The 24,752-nt window shown below is 42.6% G+C and overlaps 1 protein-coding gene across 50 annotated transcripts in view; it reads right to left on the bottom strand.

Annotated features, from left to right (window-relative positions):
• LOC119957389 (calcium/calmodulin-dependent protein kinase type II subunit beta) overlaps positions 1–24,752 on the bottom strand; it is a 313,459-nt gene that overhangs the window by 32,727 nt on the left and 255,980 nt on the right. For 9 of the 50 annotated variants that reach the window (XM_038785348.1, XM_038785349.1, XM_038785351.1 and 6 more), the window contains 4 exons: positions 22,000–22,032; positions 12,041–12,109; positions 8,514–8,558; positions 6,328–6,376 (listed from right to left, as the gene is read on the bottom strand). In XM_038785348.1, coding sequence (XP_038641276.1) covers positions 6,328–6,376; positions 8,514–8,558; positions 12,041–12,109; positions 22,000–22,032 — 196 coding nt within the window. The remainder of the gene's footprint in view (positions 1–6,327; positions 6,377–8,513; positions 8,559–12,040; positions 12,110–21,999; positions 22,033–24,752) is intronic. The other 41 variants (XM_038785350.1, XM_038785398.1, XM_038785362.1 and 38 more) reach the window with 7 other exon arrangements.

The raw sequence follows: 24,752 nt of genomic DNA, 5'->3' as shown, positions 1-24,752 counted from the left end.
CTACATCCAGCTCAAAATGAGTGGACCATCACACATCTTACTCATTGTGGAAGTCGCCAGAGTTCCAGAAAGCAGCTTTTTCTGCTTACGGTGAGCTCAGACGTGTCACATTCACACCTCTTTGACTCACGTTTTTTCAAAAATTCCAAAACTCGATTAATAGCGCATGTCACTTCTCAAAAATCACTTGCCTTATTACCAATTTAAGGAAATCAACAATTGAGTAAATTAATTTTTAAAAAAAATTTAAGAGTACCCAATTATTTTTTCCAATTAAGGGGAATTTAGAGTGGCCAATCTACCTATCCTGCACATCTTTGGCTTGTGGGGGTGAAACCCACGCAGACACGGGGAGAATGTGCAAACTCCACACGGACAGTGACCCAGGGCCGGGATTCGAACCCGGGTCCTCAGTGCCGTAGGCAGCAATGCTAACCACTGTGCCACCGTGCTGCCCGACAATTGAGTAAATTAATGCATGAGACAGAGAACTGTAACTCACTCATTATGAATGAATCTTTGCAAAGCTTGAGATGAAAATAATTCAGGGCACTCACAAAAGACTGGCATTTTTTCTTTGCTGCTAATTCAGTTTGTAAAAACACTAAAAGGTGAGCAAGAGAGGGAAAACATTGATGGGAGTCGTTTTCTTATCACCTTGATCAGTCACGTACCCATCACTGAAGACACTAAGGCCTTGCAGTTTTCCAAACAAGTTAAAATCTGCTTGCTACCTGCTGAGAAATTTTAATAGCATCTAGCAACAGCCTTGTATGTCAGTTTTCACAAAACACCTACATTTAATCACCTCCAAAATCACAACAAGTGTCAACTTGTCGCAACATGCTGAAATCTGGCCTGAAGAATGAGAACATTGGTGAGATGACTCAAAGCCTCAAGGGTATAGTTACAACAAGCTAAAAACAGAATCACTGCTCAGAAACTTTTATGAGATTAAAAATAGAGACACTTGTTCTTTGAAGAACATAATTTACTGAAATGTGTAGTTTGTGTTTATCTGCCTAATTGGTCATTTGACAGGAATGAGCTAAAAGGTTTGGCCTTGGTATAAAGGTTGGTTCAGCCTTTGGAACTGACCTTATTGATGTGAAATTCTTAAGTAACAACATTTCAATGGCAGCTTGCTAAACGGGACATCATTCTCCAAAAGCATCAAGTTACTTTTATCCCAATGGAATGGAACATTCTGAAACAGAGGCAGTTTGATGTCTCTCTTCAGCCTTCTTCCACATTTAGATACCACCAAATGTTAGCAGACTTCAATAAAAAAGAATTCCGCTCCTGAGCATCTGTACAAATGTCTCGATGGAACAAAGCTGATCAAGGAGCAGATCTCAATGAAATGATAAAGCTCTTAAATGGTATCAAAAAGATAAAGGAAGTTGCAAACATCAAAGGATATAAATTGACAAAATTACATAAATAAGAATTACATTTTAAAAGAGCAGCACAAGATTTTATCTCACTACTTCATATTTGAAATACCTCAATAGGAACTTTCTACTTCACTGGCTCCTTGTTAGATTCCAGAAACTGAATTTCTACAAGTTTGGAGAACATTCATGGATGCTATTTATTTTTGCTGAAGCCTGAAGTTGTCCTCCATTTAACATTTAGATCAATGTTTAATTTGGAAAGAATCGCAATGATAGACTCTATACATTGAGTACTCCTTTAGACAAATATAAGAAAGTACTTATTAATTTACATTTCCTGACCTTGTCCTACACTCCAGTAATATTAAGGGCATATCTTGTCTGGGACACAACAATTTATATCCCTCCAAACTATTCCTTTCCCAACCCCAACTTCATACTTCTAGGATTGTATGTAAATCTTGAACTTATCTAATTTTTTACTGAATGCTCACTCCATACTGCACTTAAGAACAGCCTTTGTCTTCACCCTTCTTTTCTTGTTGCATGCACATCGATTTTTGGTGTAGCACACTAAAATGAACAGATTCCCTGTTTCATTCTGAAGATGCATTCGACTTAACTGGCTGGATATCCAAGTTTGATTCACTTCTTAAAATGTGGGCAGGATTCTCCGGCCTCCTCAGCGGCGGAATGAAGCGTGCCATTCTCTGGCGACGGGATTCTCTGCTCCCGCCGCTCTCAATGGGAATTTCCATTAAAGCCACCCCACACTACCAGGAAACCCATGAGCGGGGTTGCGCTGCCGGCAGAACCAGAGAATCTTGCTGTCAGCGAACGGCTGGCAGCACGGTAGCATTGTGGCTAGCACAATGGCTTCACAGCTCCAGGGTCCCAGGTTCGATTCCGGCTTGGGTCACTGTCTGTGCGGAGTCTGCACATCCTCCCCGTGTGTGCGTGGGTTTCCTACGGGTGCTCCGGTTTCCTCCCACAGTCCAAAGATGTGCAGGTTCGGTGGATTGGCCATGATAAATTGCCCTTAGTGTCCAAAATTGCCCTTAGTGTGGGGTGGGGTTAATGGGATAGGGTGGAGGTGTTGACCTTGGGTAGGGTTCTCTTTCCAAGAGCCGGTGCAGACTCGATGGGCCGAATGGCCTCCTTCTGCACTGTAAATTCTATGAATGTCTCAACAAGGATAGTGATTAGTTCACTCCCTGGTCCCTTCTTAATTTTCAGCATGATATATCAATTCTATTTGTTGGATACTCCTATGGCATACTTTTCCCGTCATTAGCTGAAGGCTTTGATTCATAGTGGAGTAGATAAGAGGTCCACAGGTGCCACCTGTTTTCTGTTACCTTTCCCAGGTGTCGATACTGTTGTATTAAGTCAGACATTAATCAATTGAGATCATTCGACAGCACTAAGCCTAATGTTTACTTTCTCCTCAAATACACAAGCGCAGGGCTCACAAGATGATTGGCTGATTTTTCCCTCTGCAGCTCAGAGTCCTTAAGATGAGGTACTTCACCACAGACAGATTCAACCAGGCAATCTTCATGACTCAATCACATTCTGCCCTCACCAGGAGAGCTGACAGGAATGTTGTCATGTGAGTGTCCATTTAAGAAAGGTTTTTGTCTTATATGGCTTCAGTGATGTTATTGTGTGGGTGGAGCTGGGCTGTGGCTCTGTGAGCTGTTCTTTTGGTTTCGCCTCTCGGCTCTATAGATGCTCAAACTTAGCATGCACATGCAGAACTTTTGACCAAACCAGTGTGATCTTGATGAGTGAGGTGGCATTTTTAATACACTTGACACCAGCACTCAGTATATTTTCTGTCTGGTGTCACAACTTACCATCAACACCTAAAATTAATAGGAACAGGAATTACTTGTTTTAACCATTTCCATCTGGGACTTTAGTTAATGTTGGTGCTGCTGAAGCGAAACTTCTAAGATTGATGAGTTTGTTTCAGTTCAAATCAGCTCACGAGTCAGACTTGGTTGCTTCCCAAACCAGTTTGACTCTGCACTCACAACTAAAATTGCCTCTCCCTCAAAAGCAGAGATTTATGAGGTCAAATGCTCAACTGACCCACATCAGCTTGACTTTTAAATAGCTAGCAGTTCAACCTGCAAACCAGTCAGTGATGCAGGCACAGAGTCATGAGAATGCACTAAGAAATATGGGAGCAGAGTGAAAGCAAGCTAAAGTCTAACTTGACCGTTTACCTTGACATTTGTGATGCAAATGTTATCAGGCACAAATTAAATAAAGCGTGGACAGCTTTATCAGGATAGTCACCTAAAGATAAAAATTCTAAAGATTGCTTTTAAGTGGGTTGATATGAAACAATGAATATGATGGTATTCTGCGTTCTGGTGGTAACTACAATGCATTAGATCTTTTCTCTGGTGGTTTTGGACATTAACTGAATTCCCCAACTTCGATAATGGATTATGCTTGCACACTCATTCATTTTTCAATCAAAATGATTTCTAACCTTTAACAAACTACAAAGTCTTTGGATACAATCAAGGGCGCAAAGTTGAGGCCACAATAAGAGATCAGTCATGATCTTATTGAATCGCAGAACTGGTTAAATGGTCTGAATGGTCTACTCCCGCCCCAAATCCATACGTCACAAAAACTTTAAAAACTTCAGCTCAGCTTGAGAAAACAATTCATACCCACTCATTCCAGTAAGGCACATCAATGGGATGAGTTACAACAGTGAAATCATGGTACAGAAGCATGTACAAGTTGGCTACAAAGGAGAACAGGAATCGGTCATTGAGCCTTTCATAGCATTTTAGTATATCATGGATTTTCACCTCATGGGTAACAAACTGGGATGTAGGGTGAAGCACAACTGCCCATTCAAAGAGCCAATACAGGCACAACAGATTGAATGACCTCCTGTGTTGCAAGTTGCTCTTATTCTAGAACTTCAACTCCATTTATCCCTTTACACCCTCACCGACTACTAATCCTGCTTCTTCCAAGGACTTAATTCTATTCCTCCAGTTCTTGCTTCCAACTGCAATTGTTCTGATGATGTCATTTACCAAACTAGAGCTCCCAGAATGTACTTTTTTCAACCAGCATTTTTCCAAAACTTAGCTAATCCTCCCCCCACCCCCAAAACTGCAATAAGGATCTCCTTACCTTCACCTTCCTCGTTTGACAGGTCATCTACTGCTATATCCATGACCACTATCCAAAGACATATCTCCCCTCCACCCTCTGCTTTCCAAAGGACCCCATCCCTGACAAATCCATGCTTCTATCACCTGTACCACCTGTTATACTGTCCCTCGCACCTTACAGTGCAGAGTCAGATGCCCGGTCACTTCCTCTCATATTACTTTTTCGGGTTCCAAACACTACTTCATAGTCAGAAAATAATTTAGCACAATAACTGCTGCTCTTGATGCACACTTCTCTGCATCACAATACCAATGTAGGTATGCTGAACACCTCTATTCTGTCTTCAAACGTGATCCTGCCCTGAACTCTCTCTTCTGCTGACTACCTTGACTGTTCAAACCCCTTTCAAAGCTCAGCCTTTGGCTTCCGACACTGTTTCAGAAAAAAATCAATGCAAGTCCATGGAAGAACACAGTATCCTTATAGCCCTCTAACCCCATTTATTGTCCTTAATAATGACACACCTTACTTGTGGCTCCCATTTTCTTTCGCAGGAAGCTGCAATGTGAGAACTCTAACAGCACTGTGGTGAACTGCTGTGGTTCAAGAAGGCACCTCACTACCACTATCTCTCGTGCAATGAGGGCTAGATATATGCTGGCCTAGCAAGTGATGCCCAATCCTATGACATAGTAAATAAAGTAGACATGCTTGTACTTTTCAGCATCAATTGGGGGGGGGGGGGGGGGGGGGGGTGCAGGCAACTGCTGCCTCTCTCATCACTCAATCAATGCACTGGCAAGATCTGCAACGTGGTGACCACAGGTCAGGCACCATGATTGATGTAACCTGCTCAGTTTTGCCATTCTTCATACACTTTCTAGATTGCCCTCTCACCTATTTTTCTGTTCGCTACTGTCTTATTGGAATGTCAAGTTATCGTTTTGCTGGTCTCCTGACGACATAAGAAAAAGTAGCAGGAGTAGGTCATTAATGAGCATAGTGCTAATGTCATGATTAGTATTCCAAAGCCCCAGGAAGCTCGCCTGGGGACAGTGGTTCAAATCCCACCAGGGCAGCTGGTGGAATTATAATTCAATGAGATAATTTTTAAAAATCTGGAATTAAAACCAGTGCCCTCAAAGAGCAATTAGGAATGGGCATCAAATGCTGGCACTGCCGGTGACACCTACGTCTCGTGGAAATTTAAAAAAAGTTCCCTGAGCTACTCGACATTAATATCAAAGCTTATGTTGCTAATTCAAACTCTTTTACAATCAGTATTTATTTTCTTTTGTACCTCGTTTTTCTTACCCCTTTTCTGTTCATTCCATTTTAAATGTTGTTCATCTGTCGTATCTTCCACTTCTGTTGAAGTTTCCACAGCAGAAATGTACTTTTCTCACCAAAAATGCTACCCGACTTGCTGAGTCGTTCCGGCATTTTCTGTTGAATTTCAGATTTCTAACAGCTACAGTATCTCTTTCTATTTGTTCATCCTTGAACATGATTCCCTGAACTCAAAATATGACACCTCTGCCCAACTGCGACAGCAGCTGCCAAGAGGAGAAAGATTTGTTTCCCATTCCTTCACAGCGGCATGATCATGTTAAATGGAAAACCAAACATGAATGAGGTCACTTCGATTTCAGCCTTTGATGGTCATGCATTGTTTCATCAATTTAAGAACCACAAGAATAAATGCAGCACACGCCCAAGTATAACTCTGAATCCTGCAATGGCAATTTTTAAAAGCTGCTCTCAATGTAGTGCTCACCTTTAACATCTTCGTCTTCAATAGTCGTGTTACTGCTGTCTGAAGACTCCTGCAAATTAAATAGAAAAAATCTTACTACAAATACTCCATGAATTCACCACCTGAACTCTGAAATAACAGCACAGAAACTGGCAGAAAAAGAGAAGCAATTATGTGAATGTTCGAGCGAAACAGAGCAGGAAGAAGCATGAAAGTGAAGCAGAGAAGAATAAAGGAACTACTTTTTATAATTTGAGCCATGCAACTTTAAAAAAAAACACATCTTATTTATTGTTAAATAATTTTAGTTAGGTGGGGTTTAAAAAGAACGAGATGAGATCATCAGTGAATTTAAATCTTGCAAACATGTCACTAACTACCTGGATGGTTGGTGGAAGCAGATTCAACAGTAGCTTGCTGTTCAAAGGAATTTGACTTGAGAACAAGAAGTACAGCAGGATCCAAATGCATATTGAGATTGCCAGCTACCTGGTGTCCAGCAGTCATTTTTAAAAAACAAGTTCAATCCCTACGCACTCTTAAGGTCCCACTGTTTGAATGATTAAAGGGCTGCACTGTTAAAAACACTAAGCTTTTGCAACTGGGAGCCACAATGTATGCTGGCCAGTCATTTTAAGTTCCTGATAAGAGGATTGTATCTTTTACAGCCTGAAGAATTTAGTGCATATTCAATGCAGGAAAGAATGCAAGAAGAGATGATGCTGAAATGTTGATGTTAACAAGCTACCTGATTTGAGTGATCCATTTAAACTTTGGTTGATTAGGGATTACTCTCCCATTCTATATCTGCTTGTTGTGACCATTCCTATCTACCATAGCTTTAACTCTGTGTACCAGCAACTCAGCTACTATGTGTCTTAAGTCCCAGTATACACAATTATTTCAGACGTAAAGACTCCATGAGTAGAATAAAGGTGAACACATGAACTGATTTTAATAATCATGTTTGTGCAATAATTTCCAAAGACTCATTTAATCAGCAAAAACTCCCATTGATCTGCCAGACAATATGATCCTAATGATGTAAAGTGCGTTTTTGCTGTTTGTTGGAAAAACAAGTGTGTATCCCAGAAGATGGAGTTGCAGTTTGTTTGTTTTAGCAAATTGATCGAATAAAGAATTGGGTCATGGGTAATATATCATTTCATAAATCATCTCAAATACTTGCATTACACAATTGGGGGAAGTTAGTGTGCCACAACTTGGATCCAATGAGATCAGTGTCAAGCAGAGCTCACGAGCATCACACCACATTTTAAAAAAATATAAATTAAAATTACTCAATTCATTTTTTTTCCCAATTAAGGGGCAATTTAGTGTGGCCAATCCACCTACTCTGCACATCTTTGGGTGTTGGGGGTGAATGTGCAAACTCCACACAGACAGTGACCCAGGGCCGGGATCAAACCCAGGTCCTTGGTGCTGTTAGGCAGCAGTGTTAACCAGTGCGCCAACTTGCCGCCCCATATATTGTATTTCACGGTTTGTACTCACAGTCTTCAGTCCAACACCCAATCTTTAAAAAGCTAACCTCTGGAGTATCTTCATGGGATTTAACTGTGTCTATAATTACAGCTCATAACACGGAAATGTGACAAACTGAAATCAAGTGAGATTTCAAAAAAGTGTTGTCTGCTGACTGGATGGAAAAAATATGTTCCCTGTTGGGTGTGGGGAACTTCATTCCACAATTTAAATGCAAAAAGAAAAAAAAGTTGTTATTTATTTACAATTACACAGAATGGAGGAACCTGAGCATCTCAAAATTTCATTTCATTTCAATCTAATCATGAAACGGCCTTCAGTTTTTTAATTAAAATAATAATGTATTTAGCTGTAAACCAAAGCCTTCACTATCTGTTGTGCTTCCAGCCTCAGGTTGGACTGGGAATGCCACCTGAATATGCTATAATATCTGTTGGCCAACTGCCTTTGAGGGTGGCAAAAAAATGGAACCTCTCTGAACGTTGTTGATCAATCAAACCTGAAGTGTACGAAAGGGCTCAACCCCAGTCTACCACTTATTTACAGTATTTGCCCAATTCCAGGTAGGCGGCCGTCAATCCTTTGTCGCTCAAAAACAGAAATCAGAACTTTGTAACTCTTACTTAATAACAGGGATACGACAGAACGTGACAAAGGAAGATTTCAAAAGTGGGAAAGACTACAGCACAGACAGATGGTACCTTTATCCCATCCACAGGATTATGGATAACAGTAGTTTGTGGCTCCTAAAGAGATGAAAGCAGATATAGAAAAAGGAAATTTTAGTGCGGAGAAAAGAGGTTATAAACCAAATTAAAAACAGAGAGGCAGAAACGATCAAGGAAAAGAAGGAATAAAGCAGAGGAGAAAAAAAAACTTGACACTTTTCTCCTGTAGGGTTTTACCAAAATAAACAGACTTGAGTGGCTAGAAATGGATAAAAGATGAAAGGCTTGCATATCATGATTTGAATGGGGTGACTTTGTTTTGGACTTCTTATAAAATTGCAGAATGAAAACTCAGCATTCCTACAGCTGGGACCAAATGGCAGCTTGATTTAGACATTCTTATAACTTTGGCTAACTGCTGAATTGTAAAGGCTAACATCAGTTTAATTCAGTGGATACTGACACACCACCACCAATGACACTCTCCCCAGCACAACACCCCCCGCCCCCACCAGGTACTCAATTGCACAAATAACGTTTGTGAAAGAAAAAATAGCCTGTCACTTAATGTTCAATAAGCTGGACTTGTATCTGTGAAAACCTCTCAAAATGTTAATGTCGAAATTAGATTAGCACTCTCCTTGTTTGTGTGGGTCTCAACGCCACAACCCAAAAAGATGTGCATGCTAAGTGGATTGGCTCTGCTAAATTTGTCCCTTAATTGGGTAGTCTGAATTTATTTTAAAAAAAGATTAGCAATTGTTTCAAACAGCTGATTAATCCTTTCTTTAACCAAAAGCCAATACAAGAGCAGACATGACATGAGGAATTCAGTGACTGGAAGAGGGATTCTCCAGCCCAGAGGTTGATGTGTCGGGTTTCAGATCGGAGATCAGCTGCTCCCTCTCATAACCTCCAGCAAGTTGACTCAGGCCTGCAGTGGACTTCCTCAGGAGATTGCTTCTCAATCACTGTGCTGGGAACGTTCTGCTCTTTGCATTACATAAGAGGGGAGGGGGTGGGGGGAGGGATGGAAATATATCAACTGGGGCAAGTATTAATGGACATAACAAGCCTCAATATAAGAATCCCACGCAAGTGAGGAACTCCAGAAAGATGTACACATCAATTTGAAGTGGGGAAAACTGGATTACATTGCATCAACAACAAGTCCATCAAGGGTGTTTCAAAGCAGTGTTGGACAGGAGAATAATCACATGGAAACACACCCGAGCAAAACGATGGAACAATGATGGCACAGATTATGTCACTGACTCCCAATCATGGGAATTCGATGAGGGCATGGGGTTTGGAGGAGATAGAAATATGTATATGTCCATATTTCGCACTAATACATTCAAGCCTGTGGGGAACCAGATCAAACTGAGTATTTAGATATTATGTTATGTAATATTTTGAATTTAAATTCACATTTTATGAAAAGGAAAAAAAGCTGGCTATTCTCTATTTCTGCCATGAACATCAAATGACAGTGAAAACTCAGTGAATACATACTCTTTGGATTACCTATTACTGTCCTCATATTCAATGCCACATGGACCGTGGTGGTCAGGGGTGTTAAGGCAAGAAATGGGGATAAGAATGGACACATTCAGCACTGATTGGGGACAGGGGAGAGGCACTATGAAAGGCCAGGTACTTTTCTACGGGGTTGTGAAAGGATGGAAATGGGAAGTGGGAGGCACGGTAGTACTGTTGCTTCACAGCTCCAGTGTCCCAGGTTCGATTCCCGTTTTGGGTCACTATCTGTGCTGAGTCTGCACGTTCTCCCTGTGTCTGCATAGGTTTCCTACGGGTGCTCCGGTTTCCTCCCACAGTCCAAATGTGTGCAGGTTAGGTGGATTGGCCATGCTAAATTGCCCTTCTTGTCCAAAAAAAGGGTGGGGGGGTTACTGGGATAGGGTCGAGGTGTGGGCTTAAGTAGGGTGCTCTTTCCAAGGGCTGATGCAGACTCGATGGGCCAAATGGCCTCCTGCACTGTAAATTCTCTAATAACAGGGTTGAGCCATTGAGCACTGAGTGCGTATCGCCGAACTCTTGAGAGATCACCAGTTCCAATAACTTCATGACCTGAAGCAACCTGTCAGAATTTGACGGGTCAAGGGAGCCTCCCAGGTTTTCTGAAATTATAAAGTGGCTTGCGCCTCAGGCATGTTTATAGATACAAGCACAAGGACTAGTGGTGTGAGACACTGGGCCACTTGAAAGAGCAGTTGAGAGTCAAACACAATATGAGACTGGAGTCACATATAGGAAAGACCAGTTAAGGACAGCACATAATGCTCTAAAAGACATGAGGGAACCAGTTACATTTTTACAACTATCTGACAACATCAGTCGCTTCTTATTTCTGCATTGCCTTTTTACGGAATTCAAATTCTCAAACTGCAATTTGAGCTCCCATTTTTTAGATTTTTAGGCCAGCAATATATCCTCCACCTATATAGCTGATGAGGATCTTATGTAGCCGGGCAGTGCTGATTACCCCAAGTATATTTATTGATAAAACAAGATATCTGATTAATGAGGGAGCCTGCTGCTGCTACATGGCTCAGAAAACTCTCCGAGATTCTAAACATTTGGTTAAATCTTGATAATAGGTTTCAAATAAAGTGAGTGCACAGTTTAAAACTTGACACTGTGTCAAACGCTGGAAAAATCCCTTTGAAGGACCAAAGCATCAATATACACCAAACAGTAGCCAAGTAAAAACCCTGCCAATGTAAATTCAGGGGTGTCAGTAGGCTTTGAACATCTCAAGTAATAGAATGCTCTTTCTGCTCTCCCCTCCCTCCATCCAGGTACAAAGATAGCACATCTTACATCAAACCGTAAAAACATTCACAAAAAACACTTCGAGTTTCATTTATCTTTTCTCCCCATCAAAAAAATAATTAGATGGTGTGACCAAAGCATTTTTTTTTAAATTTGGAAGCAAATTCATTTGACAGGAATTTACTGAACGTCCTTTCCTACTGACACTCCCGTTACATACTGCTGAATCACATCACATCACAGTCATTAGCGAAAGGAAAAGCCAGCACAAGATAAAGACAAGCCAACTAATAACACGGGAGGTACCAATGAAACATGGCTTTCTTTGGGGCCCTGTAATGTAGGTGCCGAATCCATATATACACTCATTACCTAACTCAATTTAAATGAGCGCCACTTCAAGTGTTCACTACTGATATGCTCAGTTTAAGTTATTTAATAGGGAATAAAGAACACAAAATCTATTTGGAGCTCATTGCACAAACAGTTCAAGTTTCTGTCAGCTAAGCTATTATTTAAATGGAAACTGCTGTGGAGTCTTCTATTTTGCAAAACTAGAGAAAGATTTCCTTTGGCAATGCATAGGTTATGTTTGAAAAATCTTAAGGCAAGTCAACAGGAAAAGCTCTTTGAATTAACTTCTATTAAGGCCATAATGCCCCAAACAATTTCCAAGTTTGGTCTCGAAACAAAGTTAACTGAATATCTAGCCATGCTTCACCAGTGCCTCTGGAAGAAGATGGTATAAGAAGAAGAGCCAATACCAGTGCAGGGCAGGGAATGTTTCCTTTGGGACTGGTTACTACGTTGTTTTTGGTGCTGTTTGTCTGAGGCTGTGCAGAAAACAACAGAGGGTTTAGGTTTATTTCATGTCCACTTTTCACCTCCTCGCCCCGCCTGGGACAGTAGATCAAGCTGAGCCGGCAGATATTGAACTGTCTTGACATGCAGAGCCTATTCAGATCCAGCTGTGAATAGTGGCTTGCCCACGCCAGTTGACTGGATTAGGTTCACTTTGTTACTTTGTGAACTGGCTCCTAAATGTGAGCCTCAAAGAGCAGGGAACAGAATTCTGATCACAAGCTGTACGACTCTTTTAAAAAGTCAATGCATACTCCTAAACAGCCAGATTAAAGTTACTTTATCTTTGTGCAGTTTTACCAAAGTCTTTATGACTGTGGAAATTATCCTACAGCTGTTCTGGAACTTTTTCTACGTTGTAGGAGCTGTGTTTCTCCACTGCAAACTACACAGAGGTCGATTAGCACAGCAGACAGTTCAATTTCTCTGGAAAAGCAGAAGCAAGAATTACAAACACCAAAGTCAGTGAAATACCATTTCCAATATTGTTTTTTAATCCCTTGGTAACCAAATTGGACCAGTCACTATTGTCAAACCCTGCAGATTGAGTCTAAACAAGCAATGGTGATTTGACAAAGCCGCACAGAGCATTCTATTTGACGATGTAACATGGATGATCAGAATGTTCTCCTGTTTGTATGCCCACAGAAGTAGTTCTACATTTGCACATCTCACAACTTGATGTGCAACATCAGGATCAAAACCAGGAAATGGGATAATCCGTTGTCACCCATCATAAATTAAACAAATAGTTTTCAAAAAAAGCTTGCTGCATTGATCAGTTTTTCCCAAAATGTCAAAAGGAAACCCCTTTCAGAGGTCGTGGTAGAGGACTTCAGTTTTAACACAGCCGATTGAGGACAAAGTAGTTAAAAAGCTGCATTAATAATTCCCCCCAGATTCAAGTGGAAATATTCTGACCGTTGATCTTCCTGCTGTTTGAGCTGGGCTGAGGCTTCGTCATTTATTTTGGGCTTCATATTACAGTATTAAAACATCCATTAGAAAAGACCAGTAATCTTTTCTGTCAAAAGTGGAAGTTGTATCAATTTGTAGAATATTGTCTAAACAAAGGATTTACTACTTGATTTACAGGGCCTGACGGGTCCATTATTACTCAGGTGGCTGCACGAGAGTCAAGCCTCCAGGCCTCTTTGTCGCTCCCATCATTGCCATAGCACATCAGACTGAGTTAGGCATAGACCAGGTACAGCAGGAATGCACATTGGGATTTTTAAAACAGTTCATCAGTATGTTGGATGCAGATATTTCCAAATTTAATCCAGATCTGAACTGGCCAGTCCGGTCAGTCTCAGCTTTTGGGATGTTATTTGGATCTTTGTAAAGAGATTAATTTATGACTGCAACCTAAACGAGTCTCAAAAACAGGTCTATACAACCTAAATGCCGTCAACCAAAGATAATCTATTTATTTGTTGAGGCCCCCAGAACAAAGCCAGTTTGTGTCAGAATGATGAACTAGATTTCCCTGACAATACACTTGCAATTATCTCCACAAAATTACCACAAAGTTGTCTGCCTTAAAAGTACAAGCTTCAGCTCATCTTCTAATGTTACACAAACACACAGTCATAATCTGTATTGATTCATCAGTTGTGTGAGAGTCTACCCCCCAGAAGCTTTTTATTTTCTGCAGGTAAAATGAATTTAAAATGCTGAAAAGTGATGCTGGGTCATTTGGTAAGTGAAGGAAGAAGGATGGTTCATATTTCATGGGTTCAACTTGAACCCGTCCTCTTCATCTGTGTTGTATCTCTGGGATTTCAGGTTTCGATTTCAAGGGGAAAAAACGTCAGACATTCCAAAATATTTTCATAAATACAGAGTATTAAATTTAGAATCATTCGACAATTTCAAATCAAATTCACAAAAAATGTGGCGCTGGCTTCAAAAACTATTTTGATTGCTACAGCTACAATAATAGTGCCATTTTATCTACCCTCTAATATCCAGTTTATCAGAAGGTTCGGCCTTCAGCTGTCACAGCGCTGATGCAGAGCAAAGGAAGCATTGCTCATTTACTGTAATATCTTAACAAGTTCCATTGACCCTGTGTCCTTTCATCTTTCCCTCTCTCTAACCTCCTTTGGCTCCACAATGCCCCCCGAACCCTCCCTGTAGTCCTTAAACTCTTACCTCTTTTATATTATCCGTTTCCTTTGCCTTCAGCCATTTAGGCCTAGCATTGGAATTTCCTCCCCTCCCACCTCTATCAAAGCACTCCTTAAAGCCTTCATTTTTGACCAATTGTTTGGCCATTTGCCGTGTTATCTCTTTCAATGGTTCAGCATAAAATTTTGTTTGATTTTCAAATACATTTAGAGCACCTAATTATTTTTTTTCCAATTAAGGGGCAATTTAGTGTGGCCAATCCGTCTAACCTGCACATCTTTTGGTTCTGGAGGTGAAACCCATGCAGACACGGGAAAAAGTGCAAACTCAACACAGACCTGGGGCCAGGACGAACTCATTTTCTCAGCGCCGTGGGCTGCAGTGCCAACCACTGCGCCACCCTGTCAAATTTTGTTTGATGATCAATTTTAAAAATGCAATATGAATAGTTTGCCTTGTTTAGTCAACCTTTCTCAGTCAACACCAGTGACAGACAGTGAGCAAAAGCTAGATTACTACGGGAAGGGGGAAAGGAGCGAACCTGATTATTACAGTGCAACTTGGAGGCTGATTGTGCAGACTAGTACTGCAGAAGACCAGTGAGCTTTCCATAAAAAGGACCTTTGAATTTCAACGAATGCCTTCTAAAGTACATCTCCTAATTGCTGATCATCACAAATCACTGTTTCAATTCAAAATATTCTGATCTTCCTGGACAAACTAATAGGATTGGCTAATTCTGCTTATTTCCAATTATCTCGCAGACTATTGTAACTATTGCAGTGCTATATGCCTGGAACAAATTGGTGTGCTGCAGGACCTGCAAAATCTGTTCACCAACAACAGACGATGGGGGAAAGGGTCATAGAAAATCCACATGGTACACGATGCAGCCATTCACTCCCCTCTTCTACCATTCCTTAATCATGACTGTTCTATATCGTAACTCAATCTACCCACTGTTGTGTTATGTACTCTGGGATATCACGGGCTGCAACTGGATGCAGCTTTCACCAAAAGATACCCCAGACCTTGAAGTTAGTTCAATCTGATTTATTGAACCAGGAGCACAGTTCTCGGACTCTGTGCTAACCCAAGTGTGGTTACTCTATCTGACTGAACCAGACTAGCTCTTAGCAACGTGCTGGAGATGTGATACTGTAAATACACCCTGACTCACTCTGTAGATGTTAATCAGTGGAAAGAGGTGGAATGTGAGTGCCGCGTGCCTTTTATAGTGAGATACTACCCCTGAGCGTCCTGCCTGCTCATTGGTCATGTCCTGTTCTCTGTGTTCATTAGCTGCCTGTCTGTATATCATTATCTGCATATCATGACATCTCCCCTTTTTTATTTTGTTTTGTTGGCACATGGGAACGTGTTAACATGTGGTGGCATATATTAACATATTTACAAGAGGTGGCATATGTGAACGTATTTACATGTGAAGCCAGCTGTCTAATGTGAGAAAACAGAACATAGCAAAAACAAATGCTCATAAGTCCAGTCTCTGGGGCTTGCGCCTGATCCTTATCGACCGCCGGAGAGGTGGTGGTGGGGACGACAGTGCCTTGACAGGCGGGATGGAAGGCTGACTGGTGGCCTCGTAGTTCGAGGTATCAGGAGGTCGTAAAACAACGGACGGAAACGGAGAAGAGGTTGTGGGCAGGCAACTTTGCGCAGTGCCCGTCTGTACCGTCGCACAACAGAACCATCAGCCATACGCACAACGTACGAATGGGACGCAGCCTGTCGAACAACGACGGCTGGAGCAAACCAGCCACCATCCGGTATCTTGATCCTGACATTGTCTGCCGAGGATGACACGGAGAAATCAGTGGCATGAGCATCATAGCCCTGCTTTTGCTGGTTTCGGAGTCTTCTGCAGCACCGAGAGGTGATCCAGGTTGGGCAAGTCTATGGCTGGAAGTGTCGTCCACAGGTCCCTGTTCATCAGTAGTTGAGCCGGCGACATGCCAGTGGACAGTGGGGTCGCCCTGTACGCAAGCAGCACGAGGTAGATGTCAGAAGCAGAATCCACGGCCTTGCAGATGAGCTGTTTCACAATTTTTCCCATTGGACTGCGGATAGTGTGGAAGTGACATGTTTGAAATGGTATGACTCGGCAAACATAGACCACTCGTGGCTGCCGAAACATGGGCCATTGTCATGACAGTGAGTGGGATAGCATGCCTGGAGAACGTCTCCTGCCAGGCCTTGATGACGGTCCGAGATGTGAGGTGTGAGAGCTTCGCGAGCACCACGAGCACTCAGATCACCAAGCTCTGGAGACTTGAGTGGAATGACAATCCGGTCCAGCTAGAGGAGGATACCATCAATCACCGTCAGGGCGTCCTTTACATTGTAAAATTGAGGGCGCTTCCCTTTCTGCCAGCCATTGGCGAGTTGGTGCACGACACGCTGCAAGAGGGGTTCTTTGGCTCTCTCCTCGCGGCTACGAACCACCTTCTCATCAGACACCCGGAGGGTGCTAGCACACAGCTGCACCTGTGATTCAATCTGCCGGATGATTTCCAGTGGTTTACTGGGCAATGTCATGGAGCGGGAAATGCATCAGCGATGATGAGCTTCTTGCCAGGCGAGTATACCAAGTCAAAGGTGTACCTTCTGGGTTTGAGGAGGATGCACTGCAACCAAGGCGTCATGTCGTTCAGGTCCTTCTAGATAATGTGGATCAGAAGCCTATGATCCGTCTCGACAGTGAATGTCGGCAGGCCGTAGACATCGCCCTGAAACTAGAGAATGCCAGTGAGAAGACCCAGGCATTCCTTCTCTATTTGCACATACCTTGTTTTGGTGGGTGTCATGGCCCTTGATACATAGGCTACTGGTGCCCAGGATGAAGTGTCATCGCGCTGAAGCAGCACCTCACCGATGCCATCCTGGCTCGCATCTGTTGAGATCTTTGTCTCTCTCTGTCTGGGTCGAAAAATGCCAAGACTGGTGCAGTGGTGAGCTTAGCTTTCAGCTCCAACCACTCTGCCTGATGTGCTGCCTTCCACTCAAAGGCTTTTTCACCAGGTTTCATAGGGCCGTGGTGTGTGAGGCCATGTTTGGGATAAACTTGCCCAGAAAACTGACCATGCCCAGGAAGCGCAACACCGCCTTTTCTTCAGGGACCTTCATGGCTTTGATGGCCTTGACCTTGTTTGTGTCCGGTCACATGCCCTGCTGAGAGATCTGGTCACCTAGGAACATGAGTGTCGATATGCCAAAGCAACATTTGGACCTGTTCAGCTTCAGGCCATTGGCATGGACACGACAGAATACCTGCTGGAGATGGAAAACATACTCTTCAGGGCCCTGGACCATATGATGATGTCCATGTACACACAAACCCCTTCAATGCCCTCCGTCATCTGCTCCATTATGAGATGGAAGATCTTTGATGCAGAGACAATGCCAAACGGCGTGCGATTATAGCATTATCTGCCAAATGGTGTGTTAAAGGTGCAGAGCCTTCTGCTGAACTCATCCAGCTAGATTTGCCAAAATCCATGTGACGCATCTAACTTGGTGAAAAAACGTGCGTGTGCCATCTCACTGGTGAGTTCCTCCCGCTTCGGGATGGGGTAGTGTTCATGCATTATATTCTTATTGAGATCCTTGGGATCAATGCAGATGCGTAGGTCCCCCGAAGGCTTTCTAATACGTACCATCGAGCTGACCCAGTTAGTCGGTTCGGTTACCTTGGAAATGATGTCCTGTTGCTGAAGATCCTTGAGCAGTGCCTTCAGGCGCTCCCTCAGCAGAGGCGGGACCCGGCGTGGTGTGTGGACCACTGGCTTGGCGTCAGGTCGTAGCAGAATCTTGTATCGATGTGGCAGCGTGCCCATCCCGTTGAACACATCCGGATACGGAACGAAGATGTCGTCAATGCCGGCCTGAAGATCCACATTGGAGGATGTTGTGGTGTAAACCTTCTGCATGAGGTTCAGCTGCTTGCAGGCATGCACGGCAAGTAGAGATGCCGTGTCTGGCTTGACAATTTCAAAACGTAACCGTGCATGGGTACTTCGGTTGGAGACAAGTAGATGGCAGGAGCCCAGTGATGTGATGGCATTTCCATTGTAGTACAGGAGACTAAAGACTGCTGGAAGGACTTTGGGGGGGCTTCTTGATGCGTTTTAAATCTGCTTGTGAGAGGAGGTTCGCAGAAGCACCTGTGTCCAGCTTAAACTGGATGGAGCAGTGGTTGACCTGCATCATCGTACACCATTCGTCCGCAGAATCCACAGCGAGGATGGATTGAATTTGTGATGAATTGGATGTGGCATATTCACTTTTGGTAATGATGGCCACACAGTAGGCGGAGTCCAGGCAGTCTTCCTCTGGATCCGTTGTGCTGCCAGGATCAGAATCCTGTAATCGTTGTTGCACACTCTGAACGCACCGTCGTCAGAATTGGGCGCACTGGCCCCTGACTGGTGGTGCAGACCTGCACAAGGCTGCAGAGTGTCCAGGCTTCTGCAGTTTAAACATTGCCTGCCTCTTGCAGGGCAGTGTTTCTTTAAGTGGGCGTTGCCGCAGTTCGAGCACGTCATGACATCAACATCCTGACGCTCCGCGCGTTGTCGCTCATGCGCAGTGCAGGTGTCGGCCGCTTCATTATCCCGTTCGCATCGTGCATGCGTGGGGCCCCGGGAAAAGTGCGCAAAATGGCGGCTTTCATCAATGCTGAGGCGCTATTCCGCCTCGTGGGAGGCAAGTTTCTCATTTTCAGCCGATTTGTACTGGGCACAGCGATTTTTGGCTTGCTCATGCACTGTGCATGTTTCAATCGCGACTGGCCGGGTCATATGCTTGATTTTCAGTCACTGCTCTCTGAGAATCAGAGTGAATTCCAAAAATGATTTGGTCTCTGATCATGGAGTCAGCAATATCACCAAAGTTGTAGGACAACTCTAGCAGGCGGAAGTTAGTTAAGGAGTTGAAAGATTCATCTTTACCTTGTAGACGCTGTTTGAACATGTAGCGCTCGAAGATTTCATTGGTGTCCATTTCACAGTGACTGGCAAACTCGTCTAGGATGGTCTGAAACTCTCTTGTCCTGGCCTCCAGTGACGTGAAAAGAGTTGAAGAGTTTGATGGCTTGATCACCCGCTGTTGAGAGGAGAAGCGCTATCTTCATTGCATCAGAAGCACCCATGAGGTCTGAAGCTTCGATGTACAGCAGAAACATTTGCTTGAATGTCCGCCAGTTGAAACTGAGACTACCAGCCTCCCCAAACAGGCGCCGGAATGTGGCGACTAGGGGCTTTACACAGTAACTTCATTTGAAGCCTACTTGTGACAATAAGCAATTTTCATTTCATTTCACCTGGAAGTTAGTTCAATCTGATTTACTGAACCAGGAACACAGTTCTCTGAGTTCCACTCTGTGCTAACCCAAGTGTGGTTACTCTATCTGACTGAACCAGACTAGCTCTTAGCAACGTGCTGGAGGTGTGATACTGTAAATACACCCTGACTCACTCTGTAGATGTTCATCAGTGGAAAGAGGCGGAGTGAGTGCGCCTTGTGCCTTTTATAATGAGATACCACCCCGGAGTGTCCTGCCTGCTCATTGGTCATGTCCTGTTCTCTGTGTTCATTAGTATCTGCATATCATGACACCCACCTGGTATCATAACCTTTAACACACTGATTAAAGGCACTGACAAACTAACATCTCCTTGGTTTCGAAGTTAAAACATAAATCAATGTGTCAGTCAGAACTTACTGGACTTAGACTTGTGCAGCTGAATGACAAGGGTGGAGGAGGGAGTAAAACTTCAGTGAAGTGCTGAATCATGTTGCATCATAGAGAATCGCTTTTAAATCGATTGATATCACTTGTCACTTTTAGCAGAACTATTTGAAAATTTTACTATCAGGGACGATACAAAATTCTCATCTGCTAAACTGCATGATTTCTCAGTATCATGGTTACTACTCAGAGACACTAGAGATGAGGAACAGACATGCAGTTGGCTTTAAGAACAAGCAATATTTCACTGGAAAGCTTAGTCATTAAGTAATAAATCATTATTGCTGGTTCTTTGGTCCCCTGGTAGAACATTTTGCCCTCAGATCCAGGACAACATCACTCTCTAATAGTTGCACTTGACACATCTATCACATCAGTCATGAGCAACAGGTACTCATTTTAGTTACTGATGTGCTTAACATTCACACAGTCACTTTATTATTGAGATTGGATTTGCTTCCTTTTTTTCCAGTGTGACTTGTTTTGTGGCAAGATAAACCACACGAGTTCACAGTTGAATCTAAGGTTGGAGCCAGGAAATTAAGATTACATCAATGTCTCTAAAAGCCTTCAACTCAGAAGACTAGGTTTGGGCCCCAGTCAATCTTGGAAGGAGTGTTGCATCACTGGAGGAGTCCAAAGACATGCAGCTTAGGTGGATTGGCCATGCTGAATTGTCCCTTAGGGTGGGGTTGCAGGAATAGGGTGTGGGGATTGGGCCTCGGTCGGATGGTCTTTTGAAGGGTCAGTGCAGACACGATGGGCCAAACAGACCTGCTGCACTGTAGGGATTCTATGAATGCTACAGCTTCTATTCTATGAATGCTGTATCAAGAATGTTTGTTTTGCTGCCTGCTCAGGTGGATATTAGGGCATAATAGAGTCCAACACTAGGATTCAGCCTGACTGCTGCAATGTGAGAAGTTTTCTGTCAAGGATTATCCTCAGAAAGCAATACAACAAAGTTATTGGAAATGCGAAGCCCAGACCGTAGACTACAAACAGATGGAATTTGGTGGATTGCCTCGATGTCAAAACCTCAATGCTCTTACTGAGGGTGGGGTGAAGACAAATGCTCATAATTTTAGTCTTTCTGCATCAATTATTAAACTAAGGCTACATCTTCTCAAGAGGTATACATAAACTATGTCTGCATTATTTTGAAGGACATCAGTGGAAACCACCCGCCCCTCCATTGATTAACATATTCCTTTACTTGTGGGAGCTTACTGTGCACAAACTGGCTGCTGTGTTTCTTTACAACAATTACTATACTTCATAGGCTGTAAAGTGCTTTGGAACATCCTGAGGTTGTGGAAAGCAACCTCAATATAAACACAAGTCTTTCGTTTTTGATCTGTCATTTCTAATTAATATTTAAGCAAATTTAGAACTGCATTTTTGAGATTTGTAGAGGGCTGGATTGTGGCTCTACCGTTGATGACTAAATAATAATCTCAGGTGATAATCCTCAACAATGCCAGATGTCAAGGATGCTTTTCATAATTCTTTTCTGATTTATTTATTGCCCATTTGTTCTCAGTAAGAGATCTCCATAAATGAAACAAATGTTAACATGTAAACACAAAAGTTACAAAGGAGATAATCCAATCTAATCACAATGGTGAGATTTTAACTCTGCTGTTCAATGCTATGGTGATCCACAAAGTATATTATTGAGTCTTGCGAGGAGAAGCAAATGGAGAAAGAGAAAGTAGCGAGGAAGAGAAAGAAAGGAAGCGTTAGATCAGTTCAATGCTATTTACGAAGATGGATCTCTAACCGTTATCAACATGCACAGACTTCAGTACTTTCTATTCTGATGGGGATTTAAGTAACAAAAACCTGTAAACACACAGATGACTGTCACCTCCTGGCAGAGAAGGGGGAGGGGGGGGGGGGGGGAAAGAATAAGTAAGATTAACGTGAAGTGAATTGAAATTTTAAAAGGGTCCTCACCATTAATTGAACACTGGAACTTGACTTCCTTTTCTGAATAGAGACCAACATGAGAAAAAGAAAAAAAAGAACAAGAAATGGTGACTTGTTGCACATGTGGCACATTTCCTAACACCATGTCCAGATCAGGTACACAATCTGAAGTCTAATTCTCAGGGTCAATGTTCTTAAAAGGACATTGTCAAGAAAACAAAATGCCTTGAAATCCTGAAAAAAGTGCAAATCAAATGACAAAGACACAAGTGCTGAGCTGCAGTATCCCTTTCTCAGAGGCTCAGGCTCCACTTCAAAGACACAAAAACATAACATTGATCCAGTGAATGCAATGGACCCAAGCCCAGTAGGAAGGTTTCCCAGTGTGTGCTTACTCTGGGACAGCTTTATTCCTGTGCAGGAATGGGTTGGAGATCCAGCACCTTGTTTACAGATCTTACACGTTCAATCTACTTGATCACTGGGGAAAGTATGTTGCATGTTCAACCAAAGTTTAGATTTTTGACAGTCTCTCATCTTGGACTTTCTCTCTTTGTTCCAATTCATTATGAGTCTTTTTATTAAGATGTGAAGTGTTGGAATCAGCTAGCCAAGGGGTTGGGGAGGGCGGGGGTAACGAGACAGGGAGTGAGGAAATGAGTGGCTGGAAAACAAAACTTTTACATTCTGCAATGTGACTTTGTCTTGTTAGCCATTGTTGAAAGGCCAGCTTGTGAGGAAATTCACAGTTCAAGCTCCATTGTTGTCCTTTCTGACAGGTGAGGGCAGGGACTCTGGCAGGGAGAAAAAGTATGCAGCAATGGGATGAGAATAGGGGAAAGGAGAGACAGTAAATGTAGCCAAGACAACAAAGTTATAATGGGTGAATGGAGCAGGCCTGAAGGGCCAAATGGCCCATTCCTGTTCCTGAGTTGTGACTGAGACTAGTGTATCAATCAAATTGCTCGGCCAAGTCTATTTGTTTGCCGTTCCCTATCAATCACACGGTCTGGTAAACGGGTAACAAATCCTGTTTGCCTTTTGAGCGTGGTAGGAGGGGGAAAGCCTTCCCAGAGGCAACCAGGTGCCATTATGATAGGGTATCTATGGGCTTCCAAGGGAGAAGGAGCCAAATAAGACTGAATGCAGCCTCTTGTCTGTGCTAATACTGCTGATTGAGTAGCTCATGCAATTATCCAGTCCAGTGAATCAAATTTTCATCTCTGACAATGTGACCAGGATTCATGTTATGACTGGAATGGTGAATGGAGATTCCAGAACATCTTTCTTTAAATCATTCAGTGTTAACAACAAAAGGGATGCTGCAGCTTCATAGCATAAATTACAATTAATCAAAGAATGGAACTAGAAATAGCTTTTACCACCCTTTCATCAGCCCAGTAGATTTAAAATCAATCTTTTATGGAAGGTAATGTGTTAAAAGGTTTATTTTAAACTCAAGTGTTCTTTTTTGATTACATTTCAATTTCAATAAATTTCCTGCACAACGCTTCACAGCAGAATACCAAATTAATTGTCTCATTGGAAGAGAAATCTTGCATTGTGAATTCAAATTCTGAGACAACTCCATGCAGGAGCCATTAACAATGTGCCTGTCCTGGTGAAAGGGCTCATTCCATACTCAGGTAGAATGCTCAAAGGAAGAGTTGTGAACATGCATACACTTTGGTATAAACTATGACATTGGTTGAGCTATTTTCGATCATGCATTTTATGTGAGACATCACTGATGGTCATTTTTTCAAACCTCTCTTCCCCACCACAGCTTCCCCCCCCCCCCCCCCCCCACCACCAAACTCAAAAAATATTCCGAAATGGGACATTTTTTTCTCAATTTATTTAATTTGCCTTTTAATTTAACATTTTCTCTTCTCCTATTTCCTGTTCGACGTTTGCCTCTTTTGCTCAACCCAGCTTGCCCAAGAGCGAGACTGGTGCCTCACAGACCCATTCAACAGTCACAGCTAATCATTCCCCAAGCGACTTGAAGAAAACAGCAAGGACAGCTCATCTGTCCTCTTGTCCGACCTCGGCCAACCTTCCTTCACCCACCACTTTGTGGAACACTCGGCTGGTACCCGTGGGGAAAAGTGGTAGAACTCTTTCAATTGAGATGGGCAGTTTGAAGAATCGGGCAGGATTCAGGTCTCATGCGCCCAGACCTCCTGGTTGAGCGCCAGGCTGGGCCACACTACCTTTCTTCTTTCCTAAAGCGCAATTTAAAACAAAAGGATTATACAACACATTTTATGTCTTATTTCTGAAGTTTACTGTGTATGTTTATTGATTCAATTTGGTTTGCCTCTGCTTGCCAAAAAATGTGGCAGCATTGGAGAATAGAACCCATTATTTTCTCTTTTGCATCCAGTGACAGTACTTCAGATTTGCATTAATGTGGTCTTTGAACATTCTACCCATTAGCAGTTCAAATAAAAGTAGATAAATAAAAGGAGGAATTTAAAAGCTGTAGGTGACCTTGTGTAACTTGTTTCAAACCGACCAAGCTTTAGTATTTCAAAGCTGTTAACACCTAACCGGACTAATTCCTTCAATATTCCATGACACATTGCAGGTTACATTGGTATATAAGCGTAATTTTATCACCTAAAAGTAATGAATATTTTTAAAGATTGACTCATCTATTGTCGCTGTTCCATGTTTGGCTGGGGATGTGTTGAGCCTGAACTGCATTTGCTACAGCTCCAGTCTCTACTGAACCCAACAAATGCTGCAAGTTTTCCAGTTGAGGCACGGCCCAA

Source organism: Scyliorhinus canicula, chromosome 26 (assembly GCF_902713615.1).
Source record: "Scyliorhinus canicula chromosome 26, sScyCan1.1, whole genome shotgun sequence".
NCBI classification, from domain to species: domain Eukaryota; kingdom Metazoa; phylum Chordata; class Chondrichthyes; order Carcharhiniformes; family Scyliorhinidae; genus Scyliorhinus; species Scyliorhinus canicula.
The sequence above is the reverse complement of the archived record's forward strand: the minus strand, read 5'-3'. Positions and strand labels throughout refer to the sequence as shown.